The following is a 15,892-nucleotide window of genomic DNA, read 5'->3' as shown; positions in this document are numbered from 1 at the left end:
CATAATTCAGTAGTGTTTATATTCCATCATAAACTTGGAGCTGCTTTTGTAGGACTCTCTTTAGCCAAGTCAAATTTTTTTATAAAGCACATTTAAAAAGAAGTGTCCTACTCGGCTTGTGTTTTAGCCTCAATTCCAACCACTGTGTCCACATTTGGGCAAGGGTGAGTTTAGAAATATATCTTATGTGGTGTTATTAGAAAAGCAATTGCAATGCTTTAAACATGAGCATTAACTTTTGAGATGAACCTGAAATATCAACAGCTGAAGCAACAAATGGAGGAAGTTGATGATGTAACAGGTTCAGGTCTAAACTGTAAGGTAGGCACGCCATGTCGTACACATAGGCTAAAAACTGGGTATGTTTTTGTTTTTTGTTTTTTCCCCCCAAAGAATTTTCTTAAATTATGTTAAAATTTTGCACATGGTAAGGAAAATTTAGATTCACGATTATTTTGCCTAAAATAATTGCGATTAGAGATATTATCACAATAATTATTAAACCAAGGTTTACAATTTTTAAGTCTGAGCAATCACCTTAATTGTTTATTGCTGTAAGTGAATGCAATGAATGATTAAATGTGTCAATTGTATAACTGTTAACTATAAATAAAACAACAAAAAAAACAAAAACTCATAAACCAACCTGAGAAAGCCCCCAGAAAAAGGATATGCTGGCATAGCAGCTATCAGCTGTGCAAAATGCTATTTAGCTAGTGCTAACCTAGCGATAGCAAAGTTGACACAAACACATACCATTATTCATACAAATCTAAACTAACAAAAACCACATTCAATAGTTTATTTCACCTGGTATGTTACTTACGATGAATATTTTTGGCTCAAGTTTGTCAAAAAAATGCAGGATCATTATCTCGCAAATTAGCATGCAAGTTGCTTGTGTTTGCCCTCGAAGCCGCAACTTTTTTTTTTGGCAGACTCTGCAGTTTTGGTAGCTCATTGCCTTGGTCTTGTTTTTCAAAGCCATAATAATGCCACACATCAGACTTCACTTTCTTTTCTGGAGGATGTGTGGTGTCACCTGGAGCCAGATCCATTGCCTGCCCACTAGCCATGACGGTGACTTAGGTGAAGAACTATCCCCAATTCAGAATAGGCACAAAAGCTAACAAGTTTCATTGCTCTGATAGAGCAATCTCTGATAGAGCAATCTCCTTGTGGGCAAAAACCAGAATTAACATCTCAACATTGTAGTGAAGCCAGAAACGTGAGGCAGTCTGGTGCCATAAAGGCGATTATAATCATGTGTGATGATCACGATTATTAAAAAAATGCCGCAAACGATTGTGGACCTTTTGGTCACGATTAACGATATCGTATATTGTACCGTCCTTATCACATAGTCATCTGTGAGATAGTTAAAAAATACAATATGGCTGAAAACAATTATGAAGCCTCCAGCACTCACTGGGAGGCAGGTGCTTCACTCGGCTTATAGTGTAGTACATTCTAGTTCAGTGCATGGCTCATAGGAAATCAGTTTCCTTCATAGAAGCGTGCTGCAGGGCCTGTGAAATTACACTTACGCTCACCTGCCACACTCATACCGTGCTGTGTACTGAAACCACCTCTTCTGTTGTGATTGAAATGAACAGGAAGTGATGTAACATGACAGTATTTCATTGCTTACTCAAGGCTGATAACCACAAAAAGTCCCATCATAGTAAAAGCAAAGAATTGTATTAGAGAAGAATTGTAGAGATGCAGAGAAGGCGATGTACTGACACACGGATTATGGAAAATTTCATGAATCAACTAGTCTAAAATACCACAATTTTAAGGTCAATATCTTTACTCTTACTGACCATGTCTCTGGTTGCAGGGATGTTGATTAGCAAATGCATTTTTCTGCTTTTCATTATTTAAAAAAATTGAAAATTATGCTCTGGACTCGGCTATATAAGTGTGGATTCAATTATGCAATGTGCTCAAAAAGCTGTAAATGTTGTGGAGGGGGAAAAAGAGTGACAGTACAGTTTGTTGAGCTTTTCATAGTCGAGAAATGAAACTGATACAAGCATCTCCTATATATTTCACAACATGTTAACAGATCTGTAAACTATATTTTTAATAACTTAAGCCATTGTGCTAATGGGTTTATTTTCTAAGGAAATGCTCTCCAAAGAATTAAGATAAAACAAGGACTTAAAAGAAATTTCTTTTTATAGCAATATTGCCCACCTCTAATGTCTAGTTTTGCATGTTTGTTACTTTGCTACTTTTTTCATTAAACTTTTCTATAAACTGAGAATCTAATGTTCAGATGTTATGCCAGTTGTCTTTCTTCTGACCACACCATGGTGAAAGTGTAGGAACACCTGTCTTCATGTCTGAGCCAGGAGTGTGTTTATGGTTCAGGGAGATTTGGAAGAAAGGCCTTGTTAACCACCATTTACACAACAACAGACAGAGGGGCTGCTGCTGGCCCTGAAGAGGCTCCCACAGAGCGGCCCGAGGCTGCACCAAGATTGTTTTACAGTAATCCTCTGTCATGCTAATGGCTGCCCTGTTGCCTTCCCACTCACTCAATGGCTATTCTGAACTGCCCACAAGGAGCCACTTTTAATTTTCAGCCCAGCTCTTTGCAGTAAAGCAAAAGTCGTTGGGAATCTTTTGTGTTTAAGGTTAATATGCAAATGGTGAAAATCACTCTATAAATTTTTCCCATCAAGAGCAGAAGAGTAAATATTTGAGTATGTGTAGGCACAAACCTAAATGTTGTCTTTTTTTCTTTTCACACTATAACCTGTAGAACTTCCAGTTACTTTGTCTCAAACGGTTTATTTTTTAATGTTTACTTAAAAGCCACATGCATCCATGCATCACATGGTAGTTGGAGTTATTTCTCTAGCTGTATAATACCTAGGGTAGAATGAATGTTTATTTGATCAGTGTCAATAATTGTGATATAATATAATAAGTTCATTCTTCACACAATAATACACAATAAGGCAGGTGAGAGTTCTGAATTTCAGAATGAATCGTTTGTGAATGAACAGGAAATCAAAGGTAAATTCCTTGAAACTAAATTGGGGAGGGGAGGGTTGTAACAGTAACAAGTTTCTTTTTCATTGCATCTTGCACACAAACACATTGAGATTTTCTTTGAAGAATTTCTCTCAGACACAGAAAACAGAGGTGCAGGTGACTATTCCAGCTGCTGGGACGTCTCATCCGAGCTCTCCTCTGATTGGTTAGTGGGCCAGGGTGGCTGACGGGAGTGATAAGGGGACGAGTGGTTTGGCTGAAAATCTCTGGATGATGTGGGCTGGATGGCAGCTGCTGCTGTTCAAACAAAGTTGCATCTGCTGAGCCCTTTGTTCTAACACACACTCTGCCTCTCTCAATGAGTCCAACTGTGTTAGAAAAGAGAGAAGTTCTTTTGTTGGTGTTAAAATGCAGCGGGGGAGGGGCTAATATGAAATGTGCATGTTTTGGGTGCACACAGAGCGTATTTGTTAAAGTCCATTGATTATAACAAATAAAAGCTCTGTCAATGTTTTTTGGGGGGAGGTCAACTGCGTAATCTTTAAGGGACAAGTTCTTAAGAATGCCTAGCTAGATGACTTGGAGCTTCAAAAAAGGAAAAAACACAAACATGCAGAGTTTCTCTACACCTTTCTTTCATGCCCAGCTTTTTATCAAAGTCATCAAAATAATTCTACTATGATGAGAAGCTCTGTAATAAAATGGAGTTATAAGCTGTATAAAGCTTTGCATTATTCAGACTATAAAAGTTTTTACCAACTTATTTAAAATTATTTGTATTTTTACAGAAACCTGGAAAAGGACCATGGATTAACATCGACCATTGACCACTCCTCTGTGCACAACACACCTCTCGGAGCCCCACCTGTGGGCCGTCATGGCGGACCCGGGGATGTTGAGTTTATTCGGGGATGATGCAGGGCTGTTCTCCGATGGATTTGATGGTTTGGGAGACTCCTACCCTCAGCAGGCAGCCTCAGCCCAGACCAATGCCACCATGAACCATGACCACCAGGGGAACCGGCCGTACCACCCGGGCATGATGGCACCTGCTTCCGGACAGCCAAAAATGGGCCAGATGTACGACCATGGCTCCTACGGAGGCTATGATCAGAGTGGGGCAGCCCCAGGGCGAATGATGGCCCAGAATGGTCCGAGTCAGGGGCCAACGACTGTTAACCCAGCCATGAACGGCATGACGTCCCACTACCATAACAACCCTGCAAACTCTACCAACCCCCATCACGGAGGCTACCCTGGTGATGCGGGGGCAGCTGGAGGGGGCTGGCCACAACAGCAGAACAGGTCGCCCTACCCACAGCCCCCCTCACAGGGTGCGCCCAACCAGATGGGGGGCTACCAGATGCCTCAGGGCAACTACAGTGGGATACAGGGCCCTCCTGGTGCAAATGTGGCACGCATGACCCAACACTACTCCTCTCCGAGCATGGCGCCAGCCTCTGCTCAGGACCCTGCACACTACCTGGGACATGTGGGTATGAGCGGCCCCCAGATGAGACATCCCCATCCACCACAGCAACAAGGACAGGGCTATCCCAATATGGGCCACACCTCCAGATACCCCCACTCCCCCTCTCGGCAGCCCCCGCACACTCACCCGCACCCCCAGCAGGGCATGGGGGGCTATGCTGGTGGCCAGTACCCTGGATATCAAGGCCAGTACGGAGCTATGGGGCCTGGAATGAATCAAGGGGCCAGCTCGAATGTAGGTCCAAACGCCCAGACCCTGGGACAGAGGTTCCCCCAGGCCTCAGGACCCTCGGCTGGGCAACAGGGTCAGAGGTACCCCCCTGGTACCTCACACCAGCCCCATCCTGCCCCCATGCAGCAGGCAGGACAACAGGGCCAGCCTATGCACCCCATTAACCACACACAGAACCAATCCCACCTTGCCCCCCCAGCTCAGGGATCGTACCCATCTCCCTCCTCCTTGTCCCCCATGCGAGGTTTGGGCACCCCGACTCCCCCGCCCCAGGGGAGACCTCCCAGTGCAGGACTAGTGGGACCCTCAGAAGTCTCCGGATACAACTCCATGCAGTCGCCACCCCACGCCATGTCCCACCAACAGAGACCCCCCCAGGCCCCTATGACTGCCACACACCCCCAGCACCAGCAGCCGCACCTTCCCCCCACTACAGGGCAGATGTACCCAGGCATCGGACCACAGCATGGGGCTCCCATGGGCCCCAACAGACATCCCATCCCACCACAGCAAGGTGAGCTCCAGACCTGCTCTATCATTGTTATTTTGTGTTCAAGTCGTGTAGTTTCTGCCCCTGCCATTATTGATCATTTCTGATCAGATCAGTTCAGTTCACAAAGTGGTGGTGTGCCCATTAATTTTTGTAGCTCAATATCTATAGCCAAGTCCTTAAAGATGACTGTTGCTTGTGGACATTAAACAATGACGGTTTGTAGAAATTTATCCTATTAAAACAATGAGAGTCTTGAAGAGATGCTGAAGTTCACACTTGATTCGTCTCGACTTGTGTGGCTTGCTCTTTATACCACAAACTGGTCCATTCAAGCGTTATTAGCAAATAAGAAACCTCAAGCATTGATGTTCTTAAAGTCAAGAAAACTATATCTGTCTTTGCTAATATGACTCTGGTTAATTCTAGAACTGGCTTAGTGCTCTGCTAACCCCATTTTCTTTGTGTGGTCTTTTTTTTATTTTTTTATGCTTTACCTAAATTTGGTCTGACAGAGTTGTCCTTTTCCGCCTTCAGGTCCTCACGAAGCCCCGGTGGGTCAGGGGGGTGACCAGCGCCTGCTGCAAGCCCAGCAGCAGGTTTCTCGAAACGGACAGCCCATGCCTCCTGCCCCCATGGGCTTCCAGGGCCCCGCTGTGGGTCAGCACGGAGCTCAGGGCCCAAACCAGAGCACTCATCCCCCACACCAACATCTGCCCCCCCTCCAGGCTGCACACCCCTGGGCACCTGCTGCCCCCCACCCGCTCTCCTCGCCCCCTCTCACCCCACAGAAAGTGCCTCATGTTCAGGTGAGTGTCATGGCAATGCTGAGATCAGGCTCGTGCACATTTGTATTTGTGCGTGGTGTTTTTCATGTGAATGTTTATTTTTCATGTGGGTGGGGAATCAAGTGTGAGCAGAGAGGAAGTGAGCGCTGTGTGTGTACATGACATTTGAGAACACAGCAGTGCATCGGACTCGGGGGTCTGTTCACAAAAGCCTGGGCTATAGAGTGTCAGTCAGTGCCACCTGCTAACAATCTGCCCAACAACCAATTAATATTACCATTATTTCATTTATCTTGTTTTCATTTCAAAAGGACAATCTCCACATGACTACAAATCACCCAGCTCTAACTTCAGTGACTTTTTCTGGTCTGGTTGTCTCTGTTTATCTTATGGGAATATTGTGGAAGTTTCTTTGATGGGTGCATTCAGAAAACCTGCTTAAATCTAGTGTTTTTATGCTGTCTTCACCCAGGCCTTTGGTTACAGTCCATGTGTTTCTGTACAGGGGGGAAATAGATTTTTGCAGCTGTTTGTTTCCTGTGAGCTCCATATCCTGACACACGTGCACTCACACAAACTATGGCGCCACCAGCATAATCCCCCTCCTCACTCCTGCTCCCGCATGTCCCCCCTCTCTTCAGGAAACCTCCCTTCCTGTCTCACCCCTGTCCCGTCTCCGCTCTTTCCGTCTGCGTCTCAGTGTTTAGCCTCTATCAAACAAATCAGTCAGGGCTTTCTCATCTGCAACAAATACTCAATCTGTGCCATATGTCTTCAGAATCTCATGGTGTAAAATGAATGGTTTTTGAGTTCAAGTTGGGCTTGTCCATAAATGGATATTTTTGGCACATCACTAGTCACATCCTAGTTGATGTTTAGCCGGATGAGAGATATTTTTAAAAGGGGAATTGTTGAAGAGAAGGGAAGGAAAAAGCTTGTGGAGGTGTGGTTAGAAGATTGGGGGATGGGTCCAGTCGCTAAGAGGGCTCAAGTAGGAAAACACGAAAAAGAACTCAAAAGATGTAGTATGGGATTTGGTCTTGAGGGAGGACATTAGCAGTTCTCGGTGGCATCTCCGTCGCTGCTCCGGTCACGTGTCCCAGCCGTCCATTAGCTTGTTTTGTTGCTCAAAGCCCCCTTTCTCCACTGACCCATTCACACACAATAGCAGCCCTGTGGCCACATCCACAGATCTAGTCCCACTTTCACCCACCATCTCGCTCTCTTCCTCACCCACTGGCCCCACCTCCAGCCCCGTGCCGCTGCGTTTTGTGGTTGACATTTCAGCCGTCACACTTAATTTATCCAGCACTCCTGACCTAGATGCCAGGTCTGACTGGTGAGCGCTCTCCTCGGCTGGGTGCGCTGCCTGCAGTGGCCCCTGTCATTATACACACACACTCTGTGGTCTGGGATAGTGAGGTCTGGAGAGGGATGACGAACGCGCCTGAGGAAATGGGATAGCCCAGCTGTAGGAGAGGAGCGTGTGTGGGCAAAAGGGACTCCTCTCTGGGGTGAGACTACCATTTAAAAACACTGAAAAGTGGTACTCATACACAATTCCAGTTTTAAGGTGTTTACATTTGACATAAAAACTGAAGCTTGGCCCTTTTTTATTCTGTTTGCTCATTCATCTTGAAGCTAGACTCGTAGGATTTGCACTAGACTTTTATGGACCACAGCTGAAAGGGAGTAAATTAGCTGCCCTTTTTTGAGTGACTGGATAATTTAATGCTGTTTACCAGTACTTACACATAGTAGTTTAAGTGCAAGATCCGAATTTTAGTCAATTAATGAATGCGCAGTATATGTGTGTGTATATATAGGGATGTTTTAGACTAAAGAAATTTTGGTCGACTAGACTTCTTCCCACAGCGTTACAGTGCTTACCCTGACCTGTTAGTTTGGACTCTAAATGGAAACCGTGAAGTGTTGCGAAGTGTTTTTAGTGTGCACCCTGTCTGATCCTGGCAATGCACTTGTTAGAAAGAGACAAACACACATCGTGGTCATTCACTCATGATGACTGTATGTCTGGTACTCTAAGCTCCATCTGTTCACTAAGGATGGTTATTACACATGCACATGCGTCCTCACGTGCACACGCTCATGCACCCTCACATGCACGCCCTTGGCAGGAGCTCAAGGTCACAGCTCCTGCAGAGTGCTGTGTGTCGACCTTTATTCCATATCCCTCTCTCACGCTGCGTTGCGTGCAGCACTGTATTTGACATATAGCATAGTTGTCTTGCCCCTCCCCCACTCATGCACGCTGTCAAGGCACTGCGATACCATGGAGCTGCCACAGCTTCTAGGAAATACTCCACTTTGCATAATTTACTGCAGTTTTTATACACATTGGCGGAAGTAATAAGCATATTTTATTGTGGAAAAAGGGTGCAGCCCATCTATATTTCCAGTTTTGGTCATTCTAAGTTTTCAGGATATTGACTGTAAAATTCAAATAGACCAAAATATCAACTTGTATTCTTGATAATTCTGTGTTTCTTCATACTTTCTAATCTTCAAACAGCCTTAGTGACCATATTTGTATGGGAAAATGCCCAGTCCAGTTTTGGCCTTGCAAAGTTGTAGTTAAGGGAGTTTACACACATTCACTGCAGTATTGTCAGGGAGACGCACTTTAGTGCCCTTGTTTTGAAGATGGTGCACTTCATAATCCTTTGAGGACAGATCATAAGAGCATAAGTGTGGGCAAGTTTCCAGTCTAGTTAGAGAAACGGATTCATCTTGGTTTTGACAGATTTTTATTAGAAACACTCTTCACTCAAAACACCATGCAAGCGTGGACTGCAGCACTACCAAACTGGACAGGACTTTTTTTTTTTTTTTAAATAAAGTGGCTTCAAAGTACTCAATTTGAATTTACACAAATAACCCCCATCCATCCATTTTCTTCCGCTTACCCGGGGCCGGGTCGCAGGGGCAGCAGTCCTAGACTTCCCTCACTCCAGACACGTCCTCGAGCTCCTCCGGAGGGACCCCAAGGCATTCCCAGGCCAGCCGAGAGACATAGTCCCTCCAGCATGTCCTGGGTCTTCCCCGGGGCCAAATAATCCCCATTAGTGATAATTGTCAAATAAAAGCCAAAATGGTGGTGATCATCAAGCAAACACTCTACCGTACACTAGTTATACAATAGATGGTGGTTTTGGTATTTTGGCTTTAAAACTGTATAACAGGTCTAAACTAGAGCTAAACCACGTATGTAATGGAGCTAAACCATGACTAAATGAGATATGATCTGGAGAACCAGCAAAAAATCTAATTTGATTCAAAATTAAACAAAAATGGACTTTAAGACGACCAAGAACCACGACCATAGATTATATAATACCAATACCACCTGTAATTGAGTAAATGCTAGTTAAAGGTTTAATGCCTGTTCAAAATGCCAGGCAAGGCAATAAGCTCTCCATAAGAAAGACAGTTAACCACCAGAAAAGTTGCATGGTACACATTTAACTATATGATAAACTTTTTGCATTATAACATGGGGGAGAGGTGAGCTGATGGTTGCTGTCTGGAGAGAACAGGAGAAGGATGAATGGATGGACGACAGCGCAGAGGGAGGAACAGTAGGATTTCCTTTCAGTGGATCCTGTGGGAGGTTTAAGTGTTTGAGCCGCTACATTTAACCCTGCATCTCCACACTTTCCCTTCTCACTTTTCTCTGATCTCTGGCTCCATTATTTTGTCTAAATATTGTCATTAAACTTTTATAATTGTTGATGTTTATGTTGGATAAGTACATCTGAAAAAGTCATACTGTTCTAGAGTGGATTTGGTTGACACAAAATATTTACAGGAACTTATGATTCCATTGATACATATTGACTGACTGCAGTATTAAAATTCCTAAATTACTGTGATTGCCTGGGATTGAAATGTTTTTGTATTGGTGACCAAGGTAATACTTTAAGGCCTAAATGCTTGACCATTTAGATGTTATTGCTTTGCTTACATGTTGCACAATATGGCATTAAACTTGGAAAAACATGCTGTTTAATGTTGGTGGGGATCACCTCTCCACAGATGGAAAAGTTTAATGTCTGTGGAACATTCCATGCAAAGCAATCCCATCTCCATAGACAATTGTGTGTCAAATTGTCCTCCAGAAAAGTTTATTGAACAGAATACTGTATACTGTTAAAGGGTTATATAGTGATGTTTTGAATGTATGTCTGGGTTTGAGCCCAGCTGCTTTTTAGAGCATATAGAAACACATTGAAGATTCTTAACAGAATTGAACACCTAAATGTTGCCGGTTTACAATGGGACCTCATCCACTGATGTAGTTTTCAGCTTGTACTTTTGGATGCTGCAGGGCCATGTAAATACACCTGTCCTTGTTGTTTTTCATTTTGGATGGTAAACTGGATCGACACCAGTTTCACTGCGTTGATTCTGTGTGTGTATCTGTGTGTGATTGTTTGTGTATACAACGTGTGTGTCTCCATTGTCATTCGTGTGATTGATTATCTCGGAAGCTTGGCAGGAGGACAGATTTATCTCCTGGCACCGCATCACCCCCATCTCTCCTCCTCCCTTTCTCTCTCTCTTCCTCTCTTTCACTGCGATTGTCTCCCTCTCTCCGAGCTACCTCCTTGTCCTCCATTGGTGTCTAAATGGCTCAGTTTACGTGTGTGTCAGCAGGTGTTGTGTGCATGTGTGTGACCTTGCGGTAGCTTGCTATAACGGGGTCTATATTTGCATTAGCATTAGCTTGTTGGGAGTGAGGCAGTGGAGGAAGAGTTTGCTGATATACTGCTGTTAACTCTCCTTTGGCCTCCGGTAGCTTGGAGACTGTTTATGGAGCCAGATGTGATGACCATATTTGGAGAAAGGTTAACATTTGGGATTTAGAAGCATGATTGTCCCAGAGTTGGCTGTTGCTATTAATTTCAATGGCTAAACTGAAACCATTTTGGGTTATCTAACAGTATGAATACATCAGTGGACAATATGCCAGGAAGTCATGTTATGATTTTCTTTGGTCACAATTCCTATTTTTCAGCTTCTAGAGGTAATTAAAGATATCGGTATCTAGGAATTTAGGCTTGACTATGATTGGGAAGAAATTATTAGAAATGATTCCCATAGAGTATGACATAGAGTATGACAAGCTGACCAGTAGAGGACTAGGTAGTAAAATGCCAAAGTATAAATACCATGAGCATGGGTATTGACAAAGCTCATTTATTGCACATGGTCTTTGGAAAAAATTGGTACTTCTCACAGGTTTGTTCATCAGTAGATTACTTTTGGTCATCATACATATGTATCACTAGGGGTGTTGGGAAAAAAGGATTGTGATTCTACAGCTTAACTATTCTGGTTGGATTCCAAAGTCTCAATTCGATTTTTAAGCATTAAGTGTTTCCTTCCCTTAAAATTTACTTGACATTCCCTCTGTGGAGTTAACACATGTTTCTCTTCATCAGTAAACTGGGAGTAAGCCTGTGCATTGTATTAAATATGTTTAAAAAACTTGTATCATGCCATAGCTCCATGTATTCGAGTACAGTGACACACATACACACAGGACGAGACATAAGACCGCGTGGAGAGAGGAGAGATGAACGGGATATCAGCTCTTCTTTGAATCACTTTAGCTTTCCTTGGCTGCTAACAACAACAAGGAACTAATGTGCTAACTAGAGCTGCAACTTGTTGAAGTTGAAGGACCAGAGCCCCATTCATCTAACGAGACTATATAATGTATTATAGTAAAATTGAGGAACTGTAGAATTGAGGAATCGTTTTAAATTGAATCGGGACCCCAATAATTAAAATCGAATTGCCAGGGACTACAATACACACCCCTATATATCACGCCACAAATAATGGTTGCTCAACTACATTAACCAGACTTGTAATTCCATCTCTACAGTATTCAAAAAAATTAACTATATGGCCCATCTCATAGCTTTTTGTTGTTCAAATTTGTTTCATACTGATCCATTGGCAGGCTACTTTAACTCCACAGTGCACTTAAAGTATCTGTAAGTGTTACTAAACCTATAAGCGCTGGTACAGCTACAGTAGCTGCTGCGGCGGCGTTTTGCTGTAAACTTGCTGATGTGCACACGCCCCTCATTCATACACACTCGTGCACGTTCACTTGCTCTCAAAGGCATACTCCTCTGTGCTCTCCGACACGCACTCTGCCTCCCTGGCGCTGCCTTTTTGAAGTATGGAGATAATTTATTCGTGTCATGATGCCTGATTTCCCATCTGCTACTGGGACCCTGAGCAGCTGGAGAGAAGGAAGGAGGCAAAGAAGGAGGGCTGGGAGAGAGCGAGGCAGCTGCAGAGGCTCCCAACAGCTGGCAACCAGTTTCCTGTCACTAGGAGCGAACTTGAGAGCAATGAGCGGAGGAGAGGACTGCAAGGTTTAGTGTGCACGAGAGCAAAAGACTAGGAAAAATGAGGTGTCAGCCAGTTTGTTTACCAAGGTTAGCCTGCTGGAGGGGCAAGGAAACTGAATCGGTGGGGAGTCGGAGGAGAGTGAGTGAGTGAGCGAGCGAGTGTGCGTGTGTGTATGTGTATGTGTGTGTATGGATGGATGTCTCCTCTGAGCTCTGGAGTCTGGCATCACCCCCTCAGTCCGCGGCAAATATAGCATTATTGACTGACAGGCTGCAGCCGAGCCCATGGCACATTAGCAGGCGAGTTTCACAGCACATGTGCTCCATATTACAGGGGCCATATTTGATTTTCTTAGACACTCTTCACTGGGGGTCATTCACACATAAGGCTGCATTGGAAAGGAGGGGTTTTGACTCTTTTTTAATTTATTTATATATATATATATATATATATATACTGGGTTCAGTTGATTATAAATGAGGTGCTGGATAAATGCACTAGTGACCACATTCTCATCACTTCTTCCCCATGCTCGGAGCCACTATTTTGCGTTTAAATATGACACACTAATTACACAGATTATACAGTTTAATATCAAATAACCGTTCAAATGTGCCATTACTTCATGTTTGGTGTTCCAATTTACCACCAAAGCTTTCTGGACACCACAGGTCTCTTAACTGAATGTTACACTCCAGGCAAGACGGTAACATCCTTATGATGACATTTCTAACTCCCTTTTGAACTTACAATTCATTCTAGGTCAACAGAAAGACAAGAGATGTATAACCACATTTCCCTGTTTGATCGATACATATATAAATGGAAACATTGATAAAATGATTAGATCTGTAAATGGACAGGCCAGGGCTTGTAAGCATACAATTCCATATGTTTTTCTCTCTAGCTTAAATCTGTTCTGCTATTAAAGGTTTCAATGGAGCCCTAACAGTTTCCCCTCTTATGTGTTTCTTCTGTAGCATTCCCCCACAGACCCGTCAGGAGAAGGCTCGGTGATGCTCCCTGACAGGTCGACCGCCTCTGGCCAAAATATCTGCACAGAGCAGCCCAGCGACCAGGAGACCAAGCCAAAAAAGAAGAAGAAAAAGAAAGCTAAAGTACTTGATGCAGAGGATGAAGAGGAGGTGAAGAGCACGTCAGTCAAAGTAGGAGAGGAGGATATGAAGTCTGAATTTCCCGCGACAGGAAGTGACGCAGGGGAACTAGGAATTGTAGAGGGAATTTCACCGCCCCATGAGAAGAAAAAGAGGAAAAAGAAGCCAAAGGACAAGGCAGAGGGCGCTGAGGGCAAGGAGCCTAAAGAACCCAAGACTCCCAAAACGCCTAAAGCACCCAAAACGCCCAAGACCCCCAAAGAACCGAAAGAGACCAAGGAGAAGAAAGCGAAAGTCTCCACTCCCAAGGCTAAGACGCCCAAGAAAACCAGGTAAGGGCAGCTCATACACCAGGTTGAATCAACTTGTGTTGATTATTAAATTACACCGGCTTTTACAACAGTTTGACAGGCAATGACAAAGGGGCACAGTCACATTCAAAGATACTGATATCTATGTCCAATATAATTTGATGCTATTGGGTTTGGTATATAATTCAATACTAAACATAAGATAAGTTACAAAATTATTGCTTCCAAACCACTTTTTGCCTTTTTGTACCCCCCACATTTTACCTTTTGTTAAGAAAATGAATATCTTGTATGCTACACCTTTTTTTCCTCCATCATAGATTTGTGCATTTTCTTGTTCTTGCTATCATAGTTGAAAATGGAAAACTTCTAGTACATTGTTTTGGTTAGTCTAACAGCCAAATGCACTGCCCCTCTGTCTCAAGTGGCACCTAAGCAGACGGTAAGCATGTTGCTGTACACATTAGTCATGTGACAAACCGGGGGGAACTGCAGGTCAGTTCCCCCAGGCACTGACTCACCCACCTGCCATTGAACCCCTCTTATCCTACTCGAGCCAGTGCAGGGTAGAGTTACAGCTACTTGATGAAATTCAAGATGGTAGTTCATTAGAGATACTTCATTCAGTTCATTTTAAGCTAGTAATTTTGATAAATTTTACTTGCTTTGGTACCATTAAAGTATAGATGGGCCGATATATAATTTTTATTTTTTGCCTTTCCCATTATCCAAGCAGACTTGCTGCTGTAACTGATGACTAGGTCTGTCACGATAAAAAAAATTTTGAAGTATAGATGATAAACAGAAATATTGAATTCAAACCATAAAGAAAAATGAGCTCCCAAAAAGTATTGTAAATGTATAATATTGTTAAAAAAACAAACAAACAAAAAAAACAGAAAACAATACTAATATAAATAACAGAATGCAACACTTAGTAGTTAATGTCTAACTTATCGTGGTACAGAAAATTTACCAAAATGTTTGCCACTAGTACAAAGAAAACATAAATGCTATATCGATTTATCATTCTATACATAACAGATGGGACGGTAATTTTTGGGGATCAGTATTTATCGTGACAGGCCTCCCGATGACCAATATTTGCTGATGTTTTAAGATTTTAATTTATGGCAAGACCAACAAATAAACTGTAGTAGTTGTAGTTGTTATAAAAAAAAATAAATCCAGTGGCGCCATTCCTATATTGCAAAAGACGTATTGTGCTTGAATCTGCTATATAGTTGCAGTCTGACACCCATGGATCATTGTTACAATTTGGACATTTTTAAATCCCAATACTGATCTAAAACAACTAAGTCCACTAACTTCAGTGTTGGGGAAACTACCGTACCCTGTGGGAGCAGACGTCATTGTAAAGGTCACAATAAAGAGCCGCAAAGTTGCCGGCACCTCCGATGGATGGCTGCGCATTTTTGTTTGTACAAAAATGGCTGTGACGCTGCCGAATCCAACCCATATTGCTGATTGAGAAAATAAAATTGGAGAAGGAAGTGCAGTGCAGTGGGCGTATATTGCTGAAGGTGAAAACGGGGAGAAATGACATCTTGAATACAGGAATGTAAAGATCCTCAATAATGCATGAATCACTCTAAATACAACTTTGAAAGGGTACATAAGAATGTACATTTTTCATAATAGATCTGATTTCAAATCAATTTTGACTGCTTTAGCCAGGCTTGCTTCAGATATCGTGCCATTTGCCCATTTTTCCTAAATTAAGTTTATTAATATCTAGTTCATATCTTATATTGTATAGATTAGACTGAGATTTTCTGCAATGTTACCCAGTGTTTAAGAATTGGCAAACGCCAATGGTGTAGCTGTATAACTTTTGCTGTCTTTGTAAAGTTTGCTGCCTATAGGACATTTCTATAAATGATTTGTTGCTTGGAGTGGTTTGCTACAGTCAAATTCCTCTCTAGCTTTTGTTTTGTTGCCTATAACTACTCATTAAGTGCGTGCTAATTGTAATCATCTGTTTCTGATTAAGACGACTAAAATAAAACTAGACAGCTGCACATTAGGCCTAGCACATCAGA

General features: G+C 42.8%; 1 protein-coding gene across 1 annotated transcript in view; it reads left to right on the top strand.

Moving 5' to 3' along the window:
- Positions 1-15,892, top strand: part of chd7 (chromodomain helicase DNA binding protein 7) — a 71,751-nt gene that overhangs the window by 11,841 nt on the left and 44,018 nt on the right. The window contains 3 exon segments of the mRNA XM_033982036.2: positions 3,802-5,246; positions 5,760-6,031; positions 13,384-13,850. Of these exon segments, the coding sequence (XP_033837927.2) occupies positions 3,887-5,246; positions 5,760-6,031; positions 13,384-13,850 (2,099 nt within the window). The 5' untranslated portion in view covers positions 3,802-3,886.

The sequence above is a fragment of the Periophthalmus magnuspinnatus genome, chromosome 17 (genome assembly GCF_009829125.3).
Source record: "Periophthalmus magnuspinnatus isolate fPerMag1 chromosome 17, fPerMag1.2.pri, whole genome shotgun sequence".
Lineage (NCBI taxonomy): Eukaryota > Metazoa > Chordata > Actinopteri > Gobiiformes > Gobiidae > Periophthalmus > Periophthalmus magnuspinnatus.
Note: the sequence above shows the minus strand (reverse complement) of the source record. Positions and strands in the feature narration are given on the sequence as shown.